We start from the raw sequence: 19,833 nt of genomic DNA, 5'->3' as shown, positions 1-19,833 counted from the left end.
CACCGTGCATCCATATTTATATAGGCGTCACGTTACCGTATTTAGAGTGAGAGTATTGTTATGCTTATGCTTTTTTTTTCTCATGCTCTGGTTTATACCTTCGGGGTGGTGGTTTGATAATATTAAACTCAATTACATTTGCGAATCAGGCAATTCCACAATCTATACTAGGCAATTCGCATTTTACACCCCCGCCGCTAAAAAACGCTGGATTATATATGGATTTATTCGGGAATTATTTACGAAATATATACCCGTTTGCACGATATTAGTTTTTAATTATTATTATCTGAAACGCCAAAAGTCTTTATTAAATTGGAGAACGAAAAACATGGTTAACCCGGTTTTTATTTTCCCAACAGCATCCACTACAACCAAAGTGGGGACCAAGCCCACAATAATGAATCATGATGTTATCCAAACATCACCAAAGGCTTCCCAAATTATGGAATCATTAGGCGATTCTAGTACTATTAAAAGTAACATCAAGATGATTACTATAAATAGACTAGTCAACACACATTTGACAAACAATCTAAATATTCAAACTAATATGCATTGCAGCTCCACGAATAGGCTAGAAAAAAGGCGCAAAAATTTCAACGTTGGTCTCAGCATGCTATTCATCTTGATGCTGGAATTTGTTATTTTTTTGCTACCCGTTTCGATCTATATAACCACTGTAGACTTTTACGATCATTTTTTATCAACCATAGACTTTGATATCGCTTTCGCTACCTGTACGCTTCTAGAGTATATGTACATATCTTTGACCTTCTACCTCAATGTAATAGTAAATCCTGCTTATAAGGTAGAAGTGGTTAAGGTTCTTAAACTTTCTCCATTGTACACATATTTGCGTAAGCTTAATCTTTATCTGGCAAACAGCGTCAAAAAATTAGTTCCTCATAATCGAACTTTACCTTAAACAAATCTAGAATTTTATAAAATGAGTGTCTTTTTTTAAAAATGTAAATATAGTATAATACCATTAATTGTATCAAAATTGTTTTTACATTTTAATTTGTATAATTAATTAATTAGTCCATTTGTAAATCTATATAATGTTAAATGTTGTATTAATTAGATATAAAAGTTTTGATGTTCTATATTTTTCACTGTCTAATAATGTTGTCTGTAATTAGAATAAATAGCGTATGACATAATATCAAATGTTTTTAAATAAGGTTATCCAACATCAAAAAATAAATTATACAGTAGGGTGGTTATAAACATTTTTAAAAAGCTATAAGATATTGTTATAGAAAATATATTTACTAGTTACATTAAAATGTTACTTTGTCCAAAAACACAAATAATAATTATCTTATTTGAGTTACAGTCACTCAAATCTCATAGTTAGATTTTAGTTGAATATTTTTTTTAAAAATAAAATAATAATCATATGAGTTCCTTAATGCATTAGACAAATAAAGCTTTAAGAAAATAAACATCATATATATTTATTATTGTATATATATTTATAAGAATTAAGCAAATATCTCTATAAAGATCCATAGCATATTAGGTCTTTCAGCTTGTTTCGTGCTACTAATTCTATGATATGGTAATTAACATTTCATGACAATATTTTTAGGTAACATTTGAAACAATGATCTTTTATTGGCAACTCACTAAAAATGAGCGCTCAAATTAAAAAATAAAAAGATACATGATTATTTTAAAAAAAATGAATAAACTAATTATAAACTGTGTCTAAGTAAAAACCTATTTTTAATTTCGCTGTACTTTGTTTCAGCAAAGAAAAAATAGTTTAAATGTTTTTTCAAGCGTCCTCTAAATCTGTATTTTGTGGTAGCCTCTTGGACATTCTGACACCTTACCTGAGACCAATCTGTCCCTTTTATTCTGTCAAATTATATCTATTTTAGGAGAAGGAATAAAATCGATGATTGACAGAGTTGTTAAAAGATACTTTTTAAATGGATCTAGATACAGATACAACGTCTAAAATAATATCTAGATACAGATTATTTAATCAAAAATCTATCTAGATACAGATACCACATTTTTATATCTAGATACTTGTATCTAGATCCTTTAACAACTCTGATGATTGAGGACATTTCTTTATGCTAAATAAGGATAGCAAGCGATTCGCCATATAAACAATGTAGGGGAAAAAAAATTTAAATATGACAGTTGATACTTAACAATTAAATTTTTATAGATTATAATACATAGCAGATGAATCGAAAGGGTAACCCGGTTAACGGACATTTTTGAGGATTTCGTTCAGGTTAGGGTAATAAATTTTACATACATTCATATAGTATATATATAATATTTTTGTCATTCTATCGCATTATCTATTTTGTGACTGAATTTTCAGGCTCCAAATTTTATTATTTTTTTAAATGAAAAGGTATTCTGACATGTGCCCCGTTTGGTTTTGCCCCGGTCTCCTCTACCCTATACATGCTGAAATGTTTAAAATTTAGGTTTCTTTTTATTCTATAAATTCTCTGGAGAATTTTTTTACAAAAAAATGATTCATAAAGTGTTTAATTTGCTCCACTATATTTGGATCTAAATTTTAAATTCGTTTTTTTTCCCCAGTTTCAAGAATTTTGCAGCTGGAGAATTCTAATTTTAGACCGACGATTTATATGTTCTCTAGAATAAAGCATGCCTCGGGTTAGGAAAAAGTTGACAGCGAGAAGGTGGGAGCGAAAACTTGAAATTTGGAGGAAGAGAGGTAGTTATTTATTTTATAAGAAAATCTTTTAGTAAAATATTCACGAAATTTTAGCAAGATTCCTGAAATATCTCTATAAATTCAAAAGAGTGTATTAAACAAAATTTTTATCGAACAAAGAGATTCTCGTAAATCATGAGATATTATTGTTTCCAGGAAGGGATTGTTTAGTTTTGAATCATAAAATATTATTATTAATAAGATGATTACATATTATGGAACATACTGTATCTACTTTTTAGGAAGGAAACCTTAGCAATTCAAATCGAACCGATACGCCGAGATTAACCGTAATTACTTATTGATCCTAAACTGAATTTAACCCTAAGATATTTCACCCTATTCTAAGCCGAACCTCAAAGAAGGTAAGCATATCGATTTGGATCTTTTTATAATTTTATAAAGATCATTATCAATCAATTTTGATTGGTCAATCAATATTTTATATAGTTTTGCATTTAACTATTTGATAGTGTCGACTACCTTAATTAGCGTATTGAATTATTTTATCTATAAAATGTTTCTTTTTTTTTCTTTCAAATATAATTTGACAGAAAACCATCTTTAAAAAATTTGAATAGCAATCAATAGTAAATTTTTTGGGGAAATTATTTTAAAATAATTCTTTAAATTTTATAAAATTTTAGTTTTTGGAGCGCTACACTTATCTCATTGTCAATTCAATAATTAAATATCCATAATTTAATTGAAAATATCCCAAAATTTAATTAAAAATATCCAAAAATTTTTAGGAAAGCAAAAAAAAAAATTTTCAAGGTAATAATAAATTATTCGGTTGTGAAAAATTAAACTGAACATCCTTTTATTTTCAAATTCATAATTAAAAAAAAAAATTTACAATAAAATAAAATTTTGATTATAAAATATTAAAATACCATATCTATAAAAAATATATATTAAAAAAGAGGCGATTGGGAATACATAAAAGACTTAAAATAGTCATAAACGAGATGATTATATTCCTTCTTCTTGGCACCCTTTACTCAACATTTTATTTTATTTTATTTATAACTTGCTCCTAAACATATATAATATGCTGATCTAATAATTTTTCTTTTATATAATATATAATTAGAATCCTTTTTTTCTATTGTTTATTTAATACTGATGATGATGATTGAATTAATTTTTAAGTTTTAATATAATTTAATTTTACATATTTATATTAAATTGGGTTTGGACTAATTTATGTTCCTCTAGTAGGGTACATTTGGTTTAATTAGTTTGAAAATGCAAGAATTTTTTTTATAAGATTTATTACAATAAAACTCCCAATGTGACTAAATTGTCTTTGAGTGTATTTAATTTTATTTTAAAATTTACAGAATCCTATTATTAACCCCATATTTCCCTATTATAAAATCTTTAAGTTATTATTTGATTATGGATAATAAACATGATAAGGTGAACCATAAGCCAAATATAAATATGTAAATTTATATATGCAACTATAGAGCAGTAATGTTTGTATAATTTTTATTCATTTTGTTATGATCAATTCAAAAACAGTAATAACTTAAAGATAGTAACAAAATAATTCTAATGTTCAAGTAGATTCTCTTCTAATCCAACTATAGCAAGTTTCATAGTCGATCCATTAGAAGGGAGCTTTCAACATGTAAAGCAACGCTTTTCAAATATTTGACGTTGTGATCGAAAGCAATGCAAATGTACATGCTCATCTACACAACAGTAAATAGGTTAACTAGATGGACACAATTCATGATAAAACCAAGATGGGCTAGGTTTTAATTTGGCTTTCTCTATTTGATCCTATAAAATAGTGTTAGTTGACTAGTAAAATAAAACAGAAAATACAACAAGAAATATATATTCCTTGGGAAGTGATTCTACTGGAACCCGCTGTTCCGCAATAAAATAATTACCAAACAATATATTCATTCTTATGGTAGGATTTATATTTTCCGGAATATAATTTGAACAATTCGTGAATTATATTAAAATCCAAGTAGAGAATAAGAACTTCATGCAATATAAACAGTTCTATTTTCTTTTAACTGATTTGTGCTAAATATCCACATATCTTCTTTTCTCTTCTATTCAAGGTATCTATAGGAAAAAAATTTTTTTTATATAATGCGAAAGAGTAGGAAAGAATGTTTTATTAACCGTTTCTTTGTATATGATAGATTGATTTGAGATATAGAAATTTGACATATTAGGGGAATCCCTAGTAAATAATTCACACTTTTATTCTGTGTCTATAGTAACAAACTAACCCAAGACACCACCGTAACACAAGGAAAATATTTGAAGATTTTGATGTTCTGATGGTTTTGTAAAGGCACCTCATGCCACAAATCTTACATATATGATAATACACAGATACCAAATGCTAACACGGTAATACTCGCTGATAAATATGCGACGGTAATAGGTTCTAAAAATGCAAGCTATTTAGGCGTAACCCCCTTGCGAGGATCAGAAAATTAAAAAATTATAGAAATTTCCGAGCAAGCATACCACAAGGCAACCATGTTGAAAATAAGCTTTGAATTTTAAGTTATAATTATGCAGGTTAAAACGTTTGATTATGTCAATTGAATAAAATCCCAAGGAATTTTCAAGTATGCCACTATGATCTTAAAATTCCTTAGGCCCTATTGCTGGGATGATTATGCTCTATCATATTTACCCTGTAAATTGGTTTAAAACTAAATTTTATATTTATCTCAATTTTAAACCTTTTTTTGTTGGATTAAGGATTATTTAAATTCTTGAAATTAATAAATAACGATAATAGAATTTACATTCAATTTTAACGTGAAAATATGTGCAATTTAATTTATTTATTTTATTTGCTCTTTTTTTCGAAATTATATTTAATAACGAAAAATAAAGATTATAAATCCCTTAAAATCATTTTCTTTTTAACAATATTTTTGGAGGAATGAATGGATATATATATATATGACATCAAATCAGTGGCAATTTACTAAACCCCCCCCCCCCCATCATTTTAATTGAATCGAAAATCATAAACATTATTTTCTTATAGATAATAACCCTAACCAGTAAAGTATTTAGAGACCCGTTTTAGGAATTTGACGGACCCCGAAGTAAAAAAAAACATATTTTGTGATTTTAAGTTCTAATAATTAGCTAGACCCTTTTATATTTATTTAATTTTTCGAATAGACAAAACCCTCAACTCCCCTTTATTCTCATCAACACGTCGTGATTTCATCCGGTATATATAGAGCGTCTGGATGGGTTCCTGAATAAAACCTTGGATATCCTACTGCCCTAACTTGTAAATTTATAGCATTCTACCACTATAAATAATTAGCCATCAGTTTTTTTTAGCAAATTTTGCATCGTTTTGTCACATTTTATGTGGCATAAATTTTTTGTGTTTTCTGGCATTTTTATTTTGCTGTTTATTTTGGTGTTTTTTGCACTATTTTCCGTTATTTATATAATACTGTTTAAAAAAAATATAAACCGGTATGTGAATCACAATAAAATTTAAAATTCTTGTTATAATGATTTAAAAATTTAATCAAAATATCGTTAAATGTAAAATTAATCCTTTTTTGCGATTGTGCCAATTTTTTAATAATTTGTTTTGTGTTGGCGATTAGGTCTCTGTGTATATTAAGTAAAATTAGTCCTCCATTCAATCGATTTTAAGATGGTGTATACTTTAGATATAGGTTTTTGTTCTCTGTAATGAAGAAAAGGTCTTTCATTTGTGCCTTTCAGTATCATAAAATGGACAGTAATTTTAATATATTTGGAATAATTCATACAATCTATTTTAAAATACGTGAACGGTGTTGCTAGAATTATCTACTAAAATTAATCTTTCATGATTTAAATTTTGAAATTAATTTGCTAATACATTTATAACCTTCTTAATACAATTTACCTAAATATTTAATTTTTTCAATATCAAGATTTAATATATCCTCAGATAGAACATAGATAGGGAGTTATAAGATACATTATTTGTGGATTAGAGCAATTTGATGAATCGTAAATCGTTTATTGATTTGAGTCAAAAATTAATCTAAAAATAATAAAAACGGTTATTTTACAGTAATACTCATTGAGATCACGTTAATATTGAAACGATTTTGTCAATGAAAGTCAGGCCTGCTAACCTTATAATCATATAAGTTTGTTTCGCTGACAATCACATAGATCTAGAGAAATTCTTTTAGTTTTTTTTTTAAGTTGGTAAACTAATTTTCGCAATTCTCATAACTTCCAAATCCATATCATTTTTTTGAAAAATGTTACGCATTAACAATATTATGAATTTTTTTATATAATAAGAATTATTTCAATAAATACTTTATGTGACAGGATTGTCTTAGAATGCACACTAAAATTATGTCAGTACTTTAAGATCTAAAGAATCCTAATACCATCAGGAACCTGGAGTAAATCGTAATAAACCACGAAACAGCATTAAACCTTTATAAATATCTGCACCATAACAGTAGCTAACCCGATATAAAAATTTTTTGAAAGGAGCAAAAGAACCGAGGAAAACGGTTATAACCGTTTTTGAATCAAAATAAAATCAATAATTTTACATTTTTCTTTACGTTCAAATAATATGCTTTAGAAATGAATTATGATACTTTTGTATCAATGTATATTTTTTTTATATATATCATTCATGAATATTTATAATGAAAAAAAAAAAAATTAATCTCATCTATCAATCAGATTAAATTAAACTAAGTGTTAGCAAAAATTATAATAAAATTATTTACAAATTAAAATTATATGCGATGGTGACCGATTATGTTGAGTCAATAAAAATAATTAGAACTTCATTGAACCAAACCTTTAAAATTAGCCCAATCCCGAACCTGTACAAAATTCCCAAGAGTCTTAATAATGATGATTTTTTAACCATAATCAAACCGTTATAAATAGAGGTTCAGGTTTCTGATTACCAGAGTTGTTAAAGGATCTAGATACAAAATGTGGTATCTGTACCTGTATCTAGATAGATTTTTGATTAAAATATATGTATCTAGATATTATTTTAGACCATGTATCTGTATCTAGAATTATTTTAAAAGTATTTTTTATCAACTCTGCTGATTACCAACCCATACATGCCATTTCTAAAAATTTTGAGTTACTATTTATTTTGCGGTAAGAAATTATGATAAAGTTTACCTGAAAACCAAATAAAAATATTAAAATGTATACAAGAAACGATTTGATACAGGGTCATAACGTGTTCTAATTTTTCATTATTTTGTTATAATCGCATTAGTTTTTAAAGGTTAAATTATATTTTAAAAAAAAACGGTAAAACTATAAGGATAGTACTAATTCTAATGTTCAATCAGATCCTCTTCTAATCCAAACATAGCAAGTTCAAAATCGTCCATTAAAAGATATTTTTAGGCAGGTGAAATAACGTTTAATGATATATTTGTTGTTGCGATCGAAAGATAATATGTATATACATTTTAATATATATACTCGTCGAAAGGAACACTACAGCAAATAGGCTGCCTATATCGACATATTTGACCAATCATGACGGGCTAGGTTTTAATTTTGCTTTCTCTATTTGTTCCCATAAAATATTGACCAAGAAAGTGGGTAAGTGACAGATAAAATAGAACAGAAAATACAAAATGGGAAACATATTTCTTAGGAAGCAATGATTCCAATCGATAATTGCTGATCACCTAAGAAAGTGATAATTACCAAGCAAGATATTCATTGTTCGGATAGGATTTATTATTTTGCACCTTCTTGAATGTAACTTAAACAACGCGCGAGTTGAATTGCAACCAAAATAGAGAATAAGAATTGCAGACACTATGGACAGCTTCCTTAAATTGATTGTACAAAATCATCCATATTTTTTTGTTACCCTTGTATTTAAAATATTTATAGGAAACAGAAATATTATCATAATTCGAGAGTTGAAGCTAATATTTCGAAAATAATTCTTCATTGTAAATGATAGATTGATTTGAGATATATTGAAAGTGGACGCCTGGTAAACATGCACATTTTTATTCCGTGTCTCTAGTGAGAAGCACAATCAAAGGCAAGAGACTACTATGACATAAGGGAAGTATTTGAAAATTTACAAGTTCATGAGGATTTTATAATGATAGGGATATCTCATAGCCATAAGTCTTTCAAACATGATAATGCGCAGACATCAAATGATAGCATCGAAAAGCTCGCTGTTAATTGCCACTAAAACGCACTCTGAAGATTGCCAGCTATTTAGACCTAATACTTAATGGGGGTAGAAAAAAATATATGATCGTACGAATTTTCGAGCAAGCAAAACCCACAGGCTACTATTCTGAACGAGAGTAAATATTTCATTACAAATATATTAAATATGATGAATATTATTATTTAACTATGGGGCCCTTGTTAGAGAAAACAATGAATATATTTAGTAAGATTGTTCGATTAAATTTACGCTTAAAATCATTTTGCGCCTTAAATGTTTTGAGATAAAATTAAGCAATTTAAGATTCAAATTGGACAAACCCGCATTCAATAGAAAAAAAAAATTCAATTTATATTATAATTTTAAATATTAAAAATATAGCAATTATTATCTTAATTATTTGGAGCCTTTTTTTTATTAAAAAAATTCTAAGACAGCTTACTACACTAATCAAGCACGAGAAAAATATCCGTAAAATAATCTGATAGATTATAAAGAGGATTTAAATCATATTATCTTCATTTTAAGGATCTAATTAATCCTCCCCCATCAGGATTAATTTTAAATTCAATATAATTAGCACTTAGTGATCATTTACCATTTTTTATAGGTTTTAAAATTTATAAATGTATAGCGTATATTTTTATTTTTATTTTTTTAAAAAAGGAAAAAAATATATTCGTATGATCCATTTATCGTAAAATAAAATTAAAATCTTTTTTTTTAAAAAACAAAAAAAAATTATGCCAACACCGCTACCACAATGCCCCTATAATTTACATATTTGGGATTTCAAGACAATATTGAACGTGGTAGTTATACCCATGCTTCTCGTCTCGGGTATATTGGGCAATTCCTTGGTATTTTATTTGCTGATACGAATCAGGCGTTATACTTTGAATTTTTACAATTTAAAATTCATCGCTTTTCTCAATGCCGTCACGTGTTGGGTAGGCCTGATCAGGAACTCCTACAGTTTCCTGCTTGTCCACTCCAGGCAACAAGGTATGAAGTTCAAATGGCTGGCGATATTCAGAGCTCATTATGCGTTTATCATCATCACTGGATTGAGCAAGGCTTCCATCTGGTGCCTTTGCGTTATTTTGTTCGAAAGATTTGTCGCCGTGATGTATCCTCATCAATATAAAAGTTTCACGAACATCAGGGTATTCAAATACTTACCATACATAATAATAATAGCGTGCATATCATTGTGCTATTCCAGTTACTATTGGTACGAGTTAAGTGAGTGTTTCGTCTACAAGATGGCTCCTATGTTCAATTTCTCTTTATCAGAACAATTTGCCACGAATAGTGTGGTGCTATTTTCGTCCAATAAATCAATTTTACCTATCCTTTCACATTATAATGACAATGAGGTTTTTTATAGATATATCGAATACAGGACTAAGGCAGGTAGATGGACGGTTTCATACAATTATTTTAGGGAAATATTATTGTCGATTATTCCTGGCTTATTAATACTCTATTTCGGGTGCAGTATAACTCATGCATTGTTTAAATTATACTCGAGGAAACGCAGGATAAACCCTAACGAGATATTTAATATATTAGCACTTAAGCTCAAAGAATCAACAGCTGATTTAAGACATTGCTTCCTGAGGAATATTTCACCCTTACTGTATTTTCTGCTCTATTTCATTTGTTATTTGCCCAATTTCTTGGTCATGGTGTTTCAAGAACAAATAGAGGAAATACAATCAAAACCCAATCCATCATGGTTTTTCGTCAATTGTATCGATATAGCTAACATATTGGTAATAATGTTTTTTTCGACGAATATATACATATACATTGGTTTTGATCGCAACATCAAACAATCATTAAAAAGCTGTTACATCTTTCGAAAAATTTTTTTTAGGCATAAAATTTCGACGCATCAAGTTTCTATAACTGGATTAGATGAGTAAATAATCAATCATTCGTAATTTTTGTTGCTAACATAATCGATATCCATATAAAATTATTTATACAAAATATAAAAAAATTGTGACAGATAGGATTAACATTTATAAAACAAGCATAGCAATATATGACTCCAACTCAACATTTTTTAATTTTATATTCGACGATAATAATAATAATTATATTTATATAATTATATTGGATCATCTAATAAAGAGATAGTAAAATCATTAATACGGAACTAAATAATGAAACGTGATGATGAAAACTTAAAGAAATTATTAGAGATTATTGAGAAAAGTTAAAATAATGATTGATAGTAATTGAATTTATTTAGCGAGCTTAATCAAACATATTTACTTTTATTTTATGTTAGGCTCTGATGGTTGGCCTTCCATCAGAGGAATGTAAGTCACAATCTAGCTAATTTAGATAACAGGCTATTTTTTGTAAATAATTGATAAGATTAAACAAAATTGGGTAGCAAAATTAAAGATTATCCAAAATGAAAAATAGAGATTGATAAAGTTAGCATTCATAGCAGATAAAATATAAAAATATAGTTATTTAAAGGTTATAATTTATGAATTTTTTATTTAACAGAGAAGTTATTGGTAAACTTAGAAACCTACTGAATCTAACAGAATCTAATTGAAACTATAAAATGTTCAAGATTTTAGATATTATAAGTTATTATATAATTGATCACTATAGATAACTGTGATAAAAAAAGGAACATAAATTGTAGAGATTAAATAATTTTAAGATTTGTTAAAAGATATAATTGAAAATATTCGCAGATTGAGAATAAAGACTGATATACTATAATTTAAAATATTCGGAGAATAAGATTAGAAACTAATAGGAATATAAAATTATTGCTAGAAAATATGTTCATGTCGTGTTAAATAAATTCGTATTAAAGTTTAACTTTTATTTTAAGGGCTGCGAAACATAAAACAGGCTTAATGATCTAATATGTGAATAAGGTACGCCTAAGTTGATAATATTTAGTAAAATATTAGGTTGTTGATTGACCAAGATACCAAGATCTAAGAAACAGTTTTCATCATTTGAAAAATTATTCCACAATCGAACTCAATTAGAGATCGGAATTTTATTTTAGATCATTAATAAGATTCGAGATCAATTATGCAACATTATTTTAATAATAGCTGAAAGTAAAACATGCGTTATTTTCAACAACGTGTGGGCAAAAATTGTAATGATCAGATTTCATTCGTTGGTCAACAACGTATGCTTGAAAACCATGATTTAATTTCATTGGTTGTTCAAAAAGGTGTGTGCGAAAACTATTATGATAGGATTTCATTGGTATTTCAAGAATGTGTGTATGAAAACTATGATTGTAAAAAGTTGATTTTAAAAACGAGTGTTCAAAATATTATAATGACCTTTTTACAATAATGATAATATCATCGCTGCTATTATTCATCCTGCATTTAAATTGATGGTAATGGATAAGCAGAGATCAAAATAGATATTAAAAATATGAATTTATTTTACAATAAAACAAGTTCCTAAAACAAAGAAAAAAATAGCCTAATAATGTAGAAGAATTGCTTTGAATTGAATTCATCAGCAGGGTTGGCAAGTGGGTCAATTGGTGAATAACTATGTTGTATGATTCAACTTACATCATGAAAGTGGTGTTTTCAATTACTTTTTGACAAATGTTTCACTTAAGGCGAAAAGAATATATACTTAGATTGTAATAATATATTAAAGGTTGTTAATTGTATAACGTGATTGGAAACAATTGATTTACGAGATATATAAATAATGTTTTTGATATAATACAGATAAAATTTATTAATTTTATTTCATTCTTGATAAATACGTCAAATAAAGACAAATTACCACTAATTCCAATCAATCTCTGACTTAACAGGCGAATTGAACTTTTCCCCTTGTTCAATAAACTATATTTATTTAATGGAGTAATATGTATTTAAAGCATATTTATCAATCTAATTTGTTTACAAATTATTTTAAAGTATATTTATAATTTTATATAAAAATATAAAATTTTCTTATTAAAATATTAGAATTTCAATTTGAAATATATAAAAAAAAGAATTTTTCTCCTTATTAATTTGATTGGATCTAAATATATAAATAAATATATAAATTTTACTTAAGCATGGTTTGAGAAAATTACTAATTGCCAATTTATATTACATTATGTTCCAAACAAGATGGGTATCATAAATAAAATGTAATGAGCAAATATAAAAATTAAAATCAAAGAAGCAGTTAAGACTATACGCTTCTTTAAAAAAAATTTTTTATCAGGAGTGGAAGTGCGCTCCTTTTGAAATGGTAGAAGAGGGAGGATTTTAAAAATCTTGTTTATGAGATCAATTTTCCTATGTTACTATTAATTTTATTTTTAATTTTTATTAATGATAATAATCTAAGGATTATTGATTTTAATTTTTTAAAAATCCATCTGCTGTTAAAATGTGAAAGATCGGACCCCATTATAAATCCACCTTACTCGAAAATAATTTTTTAAAAAAAGGATTAATATGAAAATAAATTATAAATTAGATAACACCTGATCCCGAACAAAAGTTACTATACTTCCAGGCTGTTAACAAAGTCAAAAAAGAACTTTGAATGAGAGTTATATTATTCAAAATGTGATATTTTAGTTATTATGATTTTACTATATTTATACTTTATCTATTGTCGTAAACACTGACCAGAAATTATAAATCCAAAATCAGCAAAGACAAATTAATATCATTATAATTATTATAATAAATAACATTTTATTTTCATTATGATCTATTTGTTGATTGTTCATAAATGTAATATTTTCCTCGGATTTTACATGCCTTTTTGTTCCCATCTAAATATTATTATTTTTGTTTCGATAAAAGGATATGAAAATATTAATAATTCCCTTTTAACCCCATACTTCTCATATTAAATATTATTATTTTTTATATATTTTAAAAAAATCCTAAAACATTAGGTTAATAATTATTTTAATTTTAGTAATATTTGTTCAAATACGCTTAGCTGGTAGAAAAAAAAATAATAATTGTATATTATGATAAAGAATTAATAAAATAAATAATTAAAACAAAAATTAATAAAATAAATTTTTTTTCTTTACATTTGCTTATTGTATAGCAGGTACTAAATATATTTTATTTTCAAAAATGTAAGATATTTTGTATATATATTATAAAAATTAGAGTGTAGGGGAAAAAAAAATACAAAAAGAATGGCTAAAGATAATGAACTAGAAAAGTGGATAAATAGATATACTAAAAAATTGGGGAGAAGGATCATCCTAGGGGTGTATGGATGTTGAGAAAATTGGAGCGAAATCTCCAAAGAGATCCTTTGGCGGAGGTAGAACATCTCGTTATGATCTTCAGTATTGATGGTTATTTTTTCCCTTAGCAATTTGATAAACGAAAAGTCATTGCTGGTGATTTCTAAAGTATTGGTGGCGATGGGGACATAAATTACTTTTAGCTGAATATTTATCTTAAAGATTTGATTATTGATGTGAACTATTAGACTTGGTCGATTAGTTTATACTGGTGTAGTCCCAGATTGGCTGAAGGGGGGGGGGTGCCATTGGACCATGATATTAGGGTCAATATCGTCTGGTCTTTTGAAACTATCACGTAAAGAAAACCCTGAAAATATTTGTAATAAGGTGGTTGCCTATCGTTTAACCACACAAGTAGAATAAATAATGCTGAGAGAATCAATCCGAGATTGGTAGGGGATGGTTTCAAGCCATTCGTAATCTGTCTTGGCTTTAAAGATAATTAAGTTGAAGTTAATCTAAAGTAAATCGTTTAAAGGAAAATATTATACAGAACAAGCAATAAGAGGAGTATTCCATTGTTTTTATATGTGAGCGGAATATGGGATAAAGGATTGTTTTTATCTTAGTTGTCCAAGTCAGGTGCTAAGTTTAGAAGTTGGATGGGTGTTTACAGATCATACGAAGGTTTGCATCCATAATAGAGGTCTACAAACCCCGACCCTCTTTGGTCCGTTTAAAATTATAATTTTTTAATAGATTTGCCCGGCATATTTTACAAAATATCAGGCCCGGCTCGTTAAAAATTTAGAGAAAGTCTATTTTACTCTATTATTTATAGATTCAGCATTTTAGTTAAACAGTTCTGTTAAAATACAAAGAAACAAACATGTTGTAATTCATTTTCACTAGTATTAATAAAAATCAAATATTCGCTTTGAAATTGTAAAAAATATACCAAAATTTTAAGGCTTGGCTTTATTAGTTCACTTGGAGCCACGAGATCCTCTTGGTGTGTAAAAATAATTTTTTATTATAAAAAAAATAGATTGTAGCTGAGAGGGTGAATAAATAAGAATATTTCATTTCAGTTTTTTATAATAATTTTGGTTGTTTTTCATTTACAAAATATTTTTTTTTAATATTAAATAGTTGAGATTTTAACTTTGCCATTTTAAATACAAGTATAAAATATGCTATTAGATTCATTTATTTATATTCAAAACATATACAGTCCACAAAAGGACGACACATAATCATACCATTCCATATTTACATCTTATACATGTATATCAATAACGTGTGAAAACATTTCTCTGATCACCTAATTCCTTGGATCACTTCTCCCTATTTGATAGCTAATCGTTACCACAAGTATTCCCGATACTCCCAACCCTGAACCTGAATTCATAGTTAGCGGCGAAATATATAGAATATGGATATTTTGATATTCCTCTCAGCGAATTCACGCTAGCTTTGAATTCAGGGTGAACGTAGTAAGCTAATCAGCCTAAGTTCAGTCCCATCCTTGGTTATATTTTAAATTGGTTCCATAAATCATAAATTTTCCCAAAAATCACGTAAGTAATAGAGCAATCTTAATAATAATACCCTCTTTTTTAAGTTATTTATATTAAACACTTTAAAAAAAAATTAGATAGTTATATTTGTTAACCATCATTTTAAAGAAGTAATCAGCTGATCGTTAGCACAAAGAATTCAGTTTAAAATTAAGACAGAAACAATTAAAATTATACACAACGTTGTGCTGGCGGAATCGATGGAACTATTTGTAAAAAAAATTCTGAATCTATGCTAGCCAGTTAAAATGTATAAGTTGCGAACCAAAATTAGGGTTAAGAAGCTTAAAATTATTTTGTTAGAAGAAGAAGAACTGATTTTAAAGACAATCCATCGAATTAGGGGTAATATGAACCTATGTATTTTAGCCCCCTCGGATCCGATCTATTATCAAAATTTCCGCTAAATAGAGTTTAAAATTCCAAAACCTATGCAATTTTTTAAAAATTCGTTTAGCATATCTATCTCGGTTATTAAACATTAGTGAGGTCCCGTTTATGTCTGGTATTTATCATTAAAATTGACTATATTTACAATCATTTTAAGATATTTTCGAGGTGAGACAAATTGAATATTTAGAAGATAATTTGGGTATTTATGAAATGGAGGTATCGATTAAAGTTAGACGTCTGTAATAGGCAGGTTTTTAGCTAGCCCGCTTTCCGGGCGTGCGTGAATGTTGAAAATATGTTTAACAGTGAGCAGGTGGAGGGCGGATATTAAAAATAATTTGATGGGCAGGTGAATTTTAAATATTTTCGAGAGAAATGAGCGGGAAAAACTTTTATTTAAATTAAAAAATTGTTTTTTTTAAATTATTTCATAACATAAGATATTTTATAAGTTTGATTAAATTGCATTCAAATAAATAATTATAGAGCCAAACCAGTTATTAAAATATCTTTTATATTGTACGGGTGGTCAGCAAAATTTTTAAATGAGCAGATGGGTGAATTTAAAAAACCATGGGGGTACATTTTTAACAATAAATCATTCCCAATTAGGTTTAGTTTAAATATAAATCTCAAGATTAAGAATTTATCTGCCCTTTCTAATTAATAGGCATATAGATCTTTCTTAAAAATGTACTCTCTACAGTTAGGGTCCTCAACATGATGTTTATTTATATTAAAATTAAAAGATTAAATTGAGAATTAACATTTTTTGTATTGATTATTATAAAATTGTTATCATTATTTTATATGCCTTAAGTGATTTTTATAAAATTGTTATCATTATTTTATATGCCTTAAGTATTATAAAATTAATATATATATAGATATATATAGACAATTCTGTTCAGATATTTGAAATAAAAGTATCAAAAATTAAGTATCTCCATGGCATAAGTAGAAGAAAAATCACCTTATTTATCGAAAATTTTTAAACTCAATATAGATATAAATGAATTTTAATTAATTTCAAAAAATGAAGCTATAATAAAACAAGAATTGAGCAATATAAGTGAACTAAAATTTGTGTAGTCAGTTCTTTGCTAAATATTTGGCAACACAGCACTGACTCTTATTAGATCTTTGATATACCTCATAAATGAAATATTGATTACATATTTTATTTTTTTAAATAAAATAAATTCACTAGAAAACGATAAATGTACTGAAATATCATGTAATCATATTATAACCGATATATCTCCTGGTTTCCAATCAGCTGGACTTACTTCCCTATATTTATCAGCATGTTGAATGGCTTGCAAAAGTCTCAACGTTTCTTCAACTGATCTACCAACTGGCAGATCATTTATTGATATTTGCCTCAATATACCTTGTGGATCAATTATGAACAAACCCCTAGGTTAAATAAAACTTCTAATAGAGTTCAAATTTAAATGAACATAAGCTAATGATTAGTGTTGTAGAACAGCTCAATTTTAGCAGACTTAAAAAGAGCTAACTCAATTTATCCAGAAATATATTACACAAGCCTTAAGATTTTGCTATCAGATTAAAAATCACCCAAATCGAGCTATTTAACAACACTACTAATGTATGATTATCAGAGGCCTGCTGACTAGGCTCTAAGCCCAGTCTGTATTTTAATTTTTTTAAATATAACTGGACTAGGATAAGCCTTAAATATTTTTTAAAATATAGCCAGGCCTGGCTGTATATTTTAAATTGCCATTATTAGCTATATAAATTAAAAATAATATACTATATTTTAAGAAAATATGGGCTAGATAAAAAAATTCGGGGCCAAGGATTAGCATACAATTGTAACAGTGGCATAATTTTTTTTTTGTAAAATACCAGAGCTGGCCAAAAAAAATTTAAAAAAAATACCAGGGCCAGGCCATATATTTTAAATAGCCATTAATAGCTATAAAAATATTATATTTTTAAAAAATTAGAAATGAGCCTGAAAATATAAAATCCGGGCTGGGCTGGGCCAAAAAAACAGACTGATCCATGCTAATGGTACCTCAGCAGGTCTCTGATATAAATACAAAAAAAAAATTAAAATTCATAATAGTCATCTTCTTCAGGTGATAGCCAGGAAGGCTTAAATAATTCATTGTGATCTATGAGCTCAAAGCTAATTTTTTGTTTTACCAATCTCAAAATTGTTGTCTTAGGGAACTTTTGGAGATAAATTTAATTAGGGACTTAATCTCTTTTCCAAATTAATAGTTTGTTGAAATAAATAGATATAAATATATTGTTTTTAGCTAATTGGGAATATTGTAAAAATATCATTTCTTAGTAATTCCTAATGGAACACAATTACTATTGTGGAGAGGGGCAAAAATGCTTATACATGTAAAATTCCATAAAATTTGTTTGCCCATATCCCAGGTAGCTAAAGCATACAGATCAGGCCACAAATTATGATTGAAATGTCTCAATGTTCTAGATAGAAGGGTACATTGGCTTTAATAATAAATATTGGTTGATTTTATTGATTTTTTTTGTGTTGTATATAATTGTATCTATTGGTAAGACTATGGAGTGGATGTCTAGCATCAGAATCACACAATAACACATATCTTTGACAGTTATAGTAAAAATATCTAAGCCCAGCCTAATTGCCATAGCATATCTGAATTCCTTGTTGCCAAAAGGTATTTATCAAGCAGGCTTAGATAGGCTTCTAACTATTCAAAAACTGATTATCTATTACCAATTAACAAAGGTTAGTACCAGATGCCATTCAAAAATGTGAATTAAAATTATAGGTATAAATAAGTTAAACAAAATTATAATTAAAAAAATTATATACAACATATTGCATTGATATAATTACATTTTGTGATATTAATTTATAACAATTTATCATTTCATATGATATTATTGCACCTATATGTATGTCCTAATTCTTTGGAATAAACTCCATATGATTTAGATATGTTGTGATTTAAGTCTGACATTAGTGGAATATTAATTTTTCCAAGACCACCATCCTTTCTAGGAATTTTTATACTAAATTTAATTTTTATAAAATTTTATATTAGTATCTGACCATGCATAATGAGTATAAGCTGAATCAACTGAGCATGCAATTATTTTTGTATCTAAATTTTCAAATTCCATAAATCTATCACTAAATGCAAGTATTTCAGTTGGGCATACAAAAGTGCTTGAATAGAAATCAATATTTTTTATAAAAATATCATATTATACAAGTCTAAAGGGTAAAAGAAAAGAACAAGATATTTTCCTGCATGATAAGAAGAATTAATTTGAATAAATTTATCTCCGAATATAGCAACTGTAAGAAATTTTGGCGCTGGCTTACCAACTTAATATTAAATAATTTATAAAATATTATATCTAAATTTACTAAATGTTTGCAAATGTTGATGATGTTCACGTTCAGAATTTATAGGACCTAGGTAATATAATAAAGTAAAAAAATTTAGCATTGTTTTCAGGAACATTTCAAACCCGATTTGGTTAGTACAACATTCATATAAAAACTTTACATATAAAAAATAACGGAAAAAATTTACCATTTTTTTCACGAACATTTTAAACCCGTGCCTGATTTGGTTGGTATAACATTTATATAAAAACTTTACGTATAAAAAATAATTGCGACTTTATACTAATCAAC

The 19,833-nt window shown here is 27.2% G+C and overlaps 1 protein-coding gene across 2 annotated transcripts; it reads right to left on the bottom strand.

The window, feature by feature from the left end:
• Positions 1–13,571: 13,571 nt before the first annotated feature.
• Positions 13,572–19,833, bottom strand: LOC135930559 (peroxiredoxin-4-like). 2 transcript variants are annotated; one of them, XM_065467378.1, is made up of 8 exons: positions 19,730–19,833; positions 19,561–19,608; positions 19,401–19,518; positions 19,240–19,356; positions 19,077–19,199; positions 17,405–17,570; positions 15,137–15,186; positions 13,705–13,740 (listed from the first exon to the last, which is right to left on the bottom strand). In XM_065467378.1, the coding sequence occupies exons 4-7, from the start codon at positions 19,308–19,310 to the stop codon at positions 15,160–15,162; spliced, it is 387 nt and encodes a 128-aa protein (XP_065323450.1). In that variant the 5' UTR covers positions 19,311–19,356; positions 19,401–19,518; positions 19,561–19,608; positions 19,730–19,833; the 3' UTR covers positions 13,705–13,740; positions 15,137–15,159. The 2 variants fall into 2 exon arrangements, with proteins under 2 accessions (XP_065323448.1, XP_065323450.1); XM_065467376.1 differs by lacking the exon at positions 15,137–15,186 and having other exon boundaries at positions 13,572–13,740.

The sequence above is a fragment of the Gordionus sp. m RMFG-2023 genome, chromosome 5 (assembly GCF_954871325.1).
Source record: "Gordionus sp. m RMFG-2023 chromosome 5, tfGorSpeb1-WG-v2, whole genome shotgun sequence".
Classification (NCBI taxonomy): domain Eukaryota; kingdom Metazoa; phylum Nematomorpha; class Gordioida; order Chordodea; family Parachordodidae; genus Gordionus; species Gordionus sp. m RMFG-2023.
Note: the sequence above shows the minus strand (reverse complement) of the source record. Positions and strands in the feature narration are given on the sequence as shown.

Bases quoted from the DNA above. Each gene is read 5' to 3' on its own strand.
- LOC135930559 (XM_065467376.1), bottom strand. From the start codon at position 19,310: ATGGAATTTGAAAATTTAGATACAAAAATAATTGCATGCTCAGTTGAT. The intron at 19,200-19,239 runs GTCAGATACTAA...AATTAAATTTAG, and splicing joins GCTTATACTCATTATGCATG to TATAAAAATTCCTAGAAAGG. The intron at 13,741-17,404 runs GTTATAATATGA...AATAATATTTAG, and splicing joins GGAAACCAGGAGATATATCG to ATGGGAACAAAAAGGCATGT.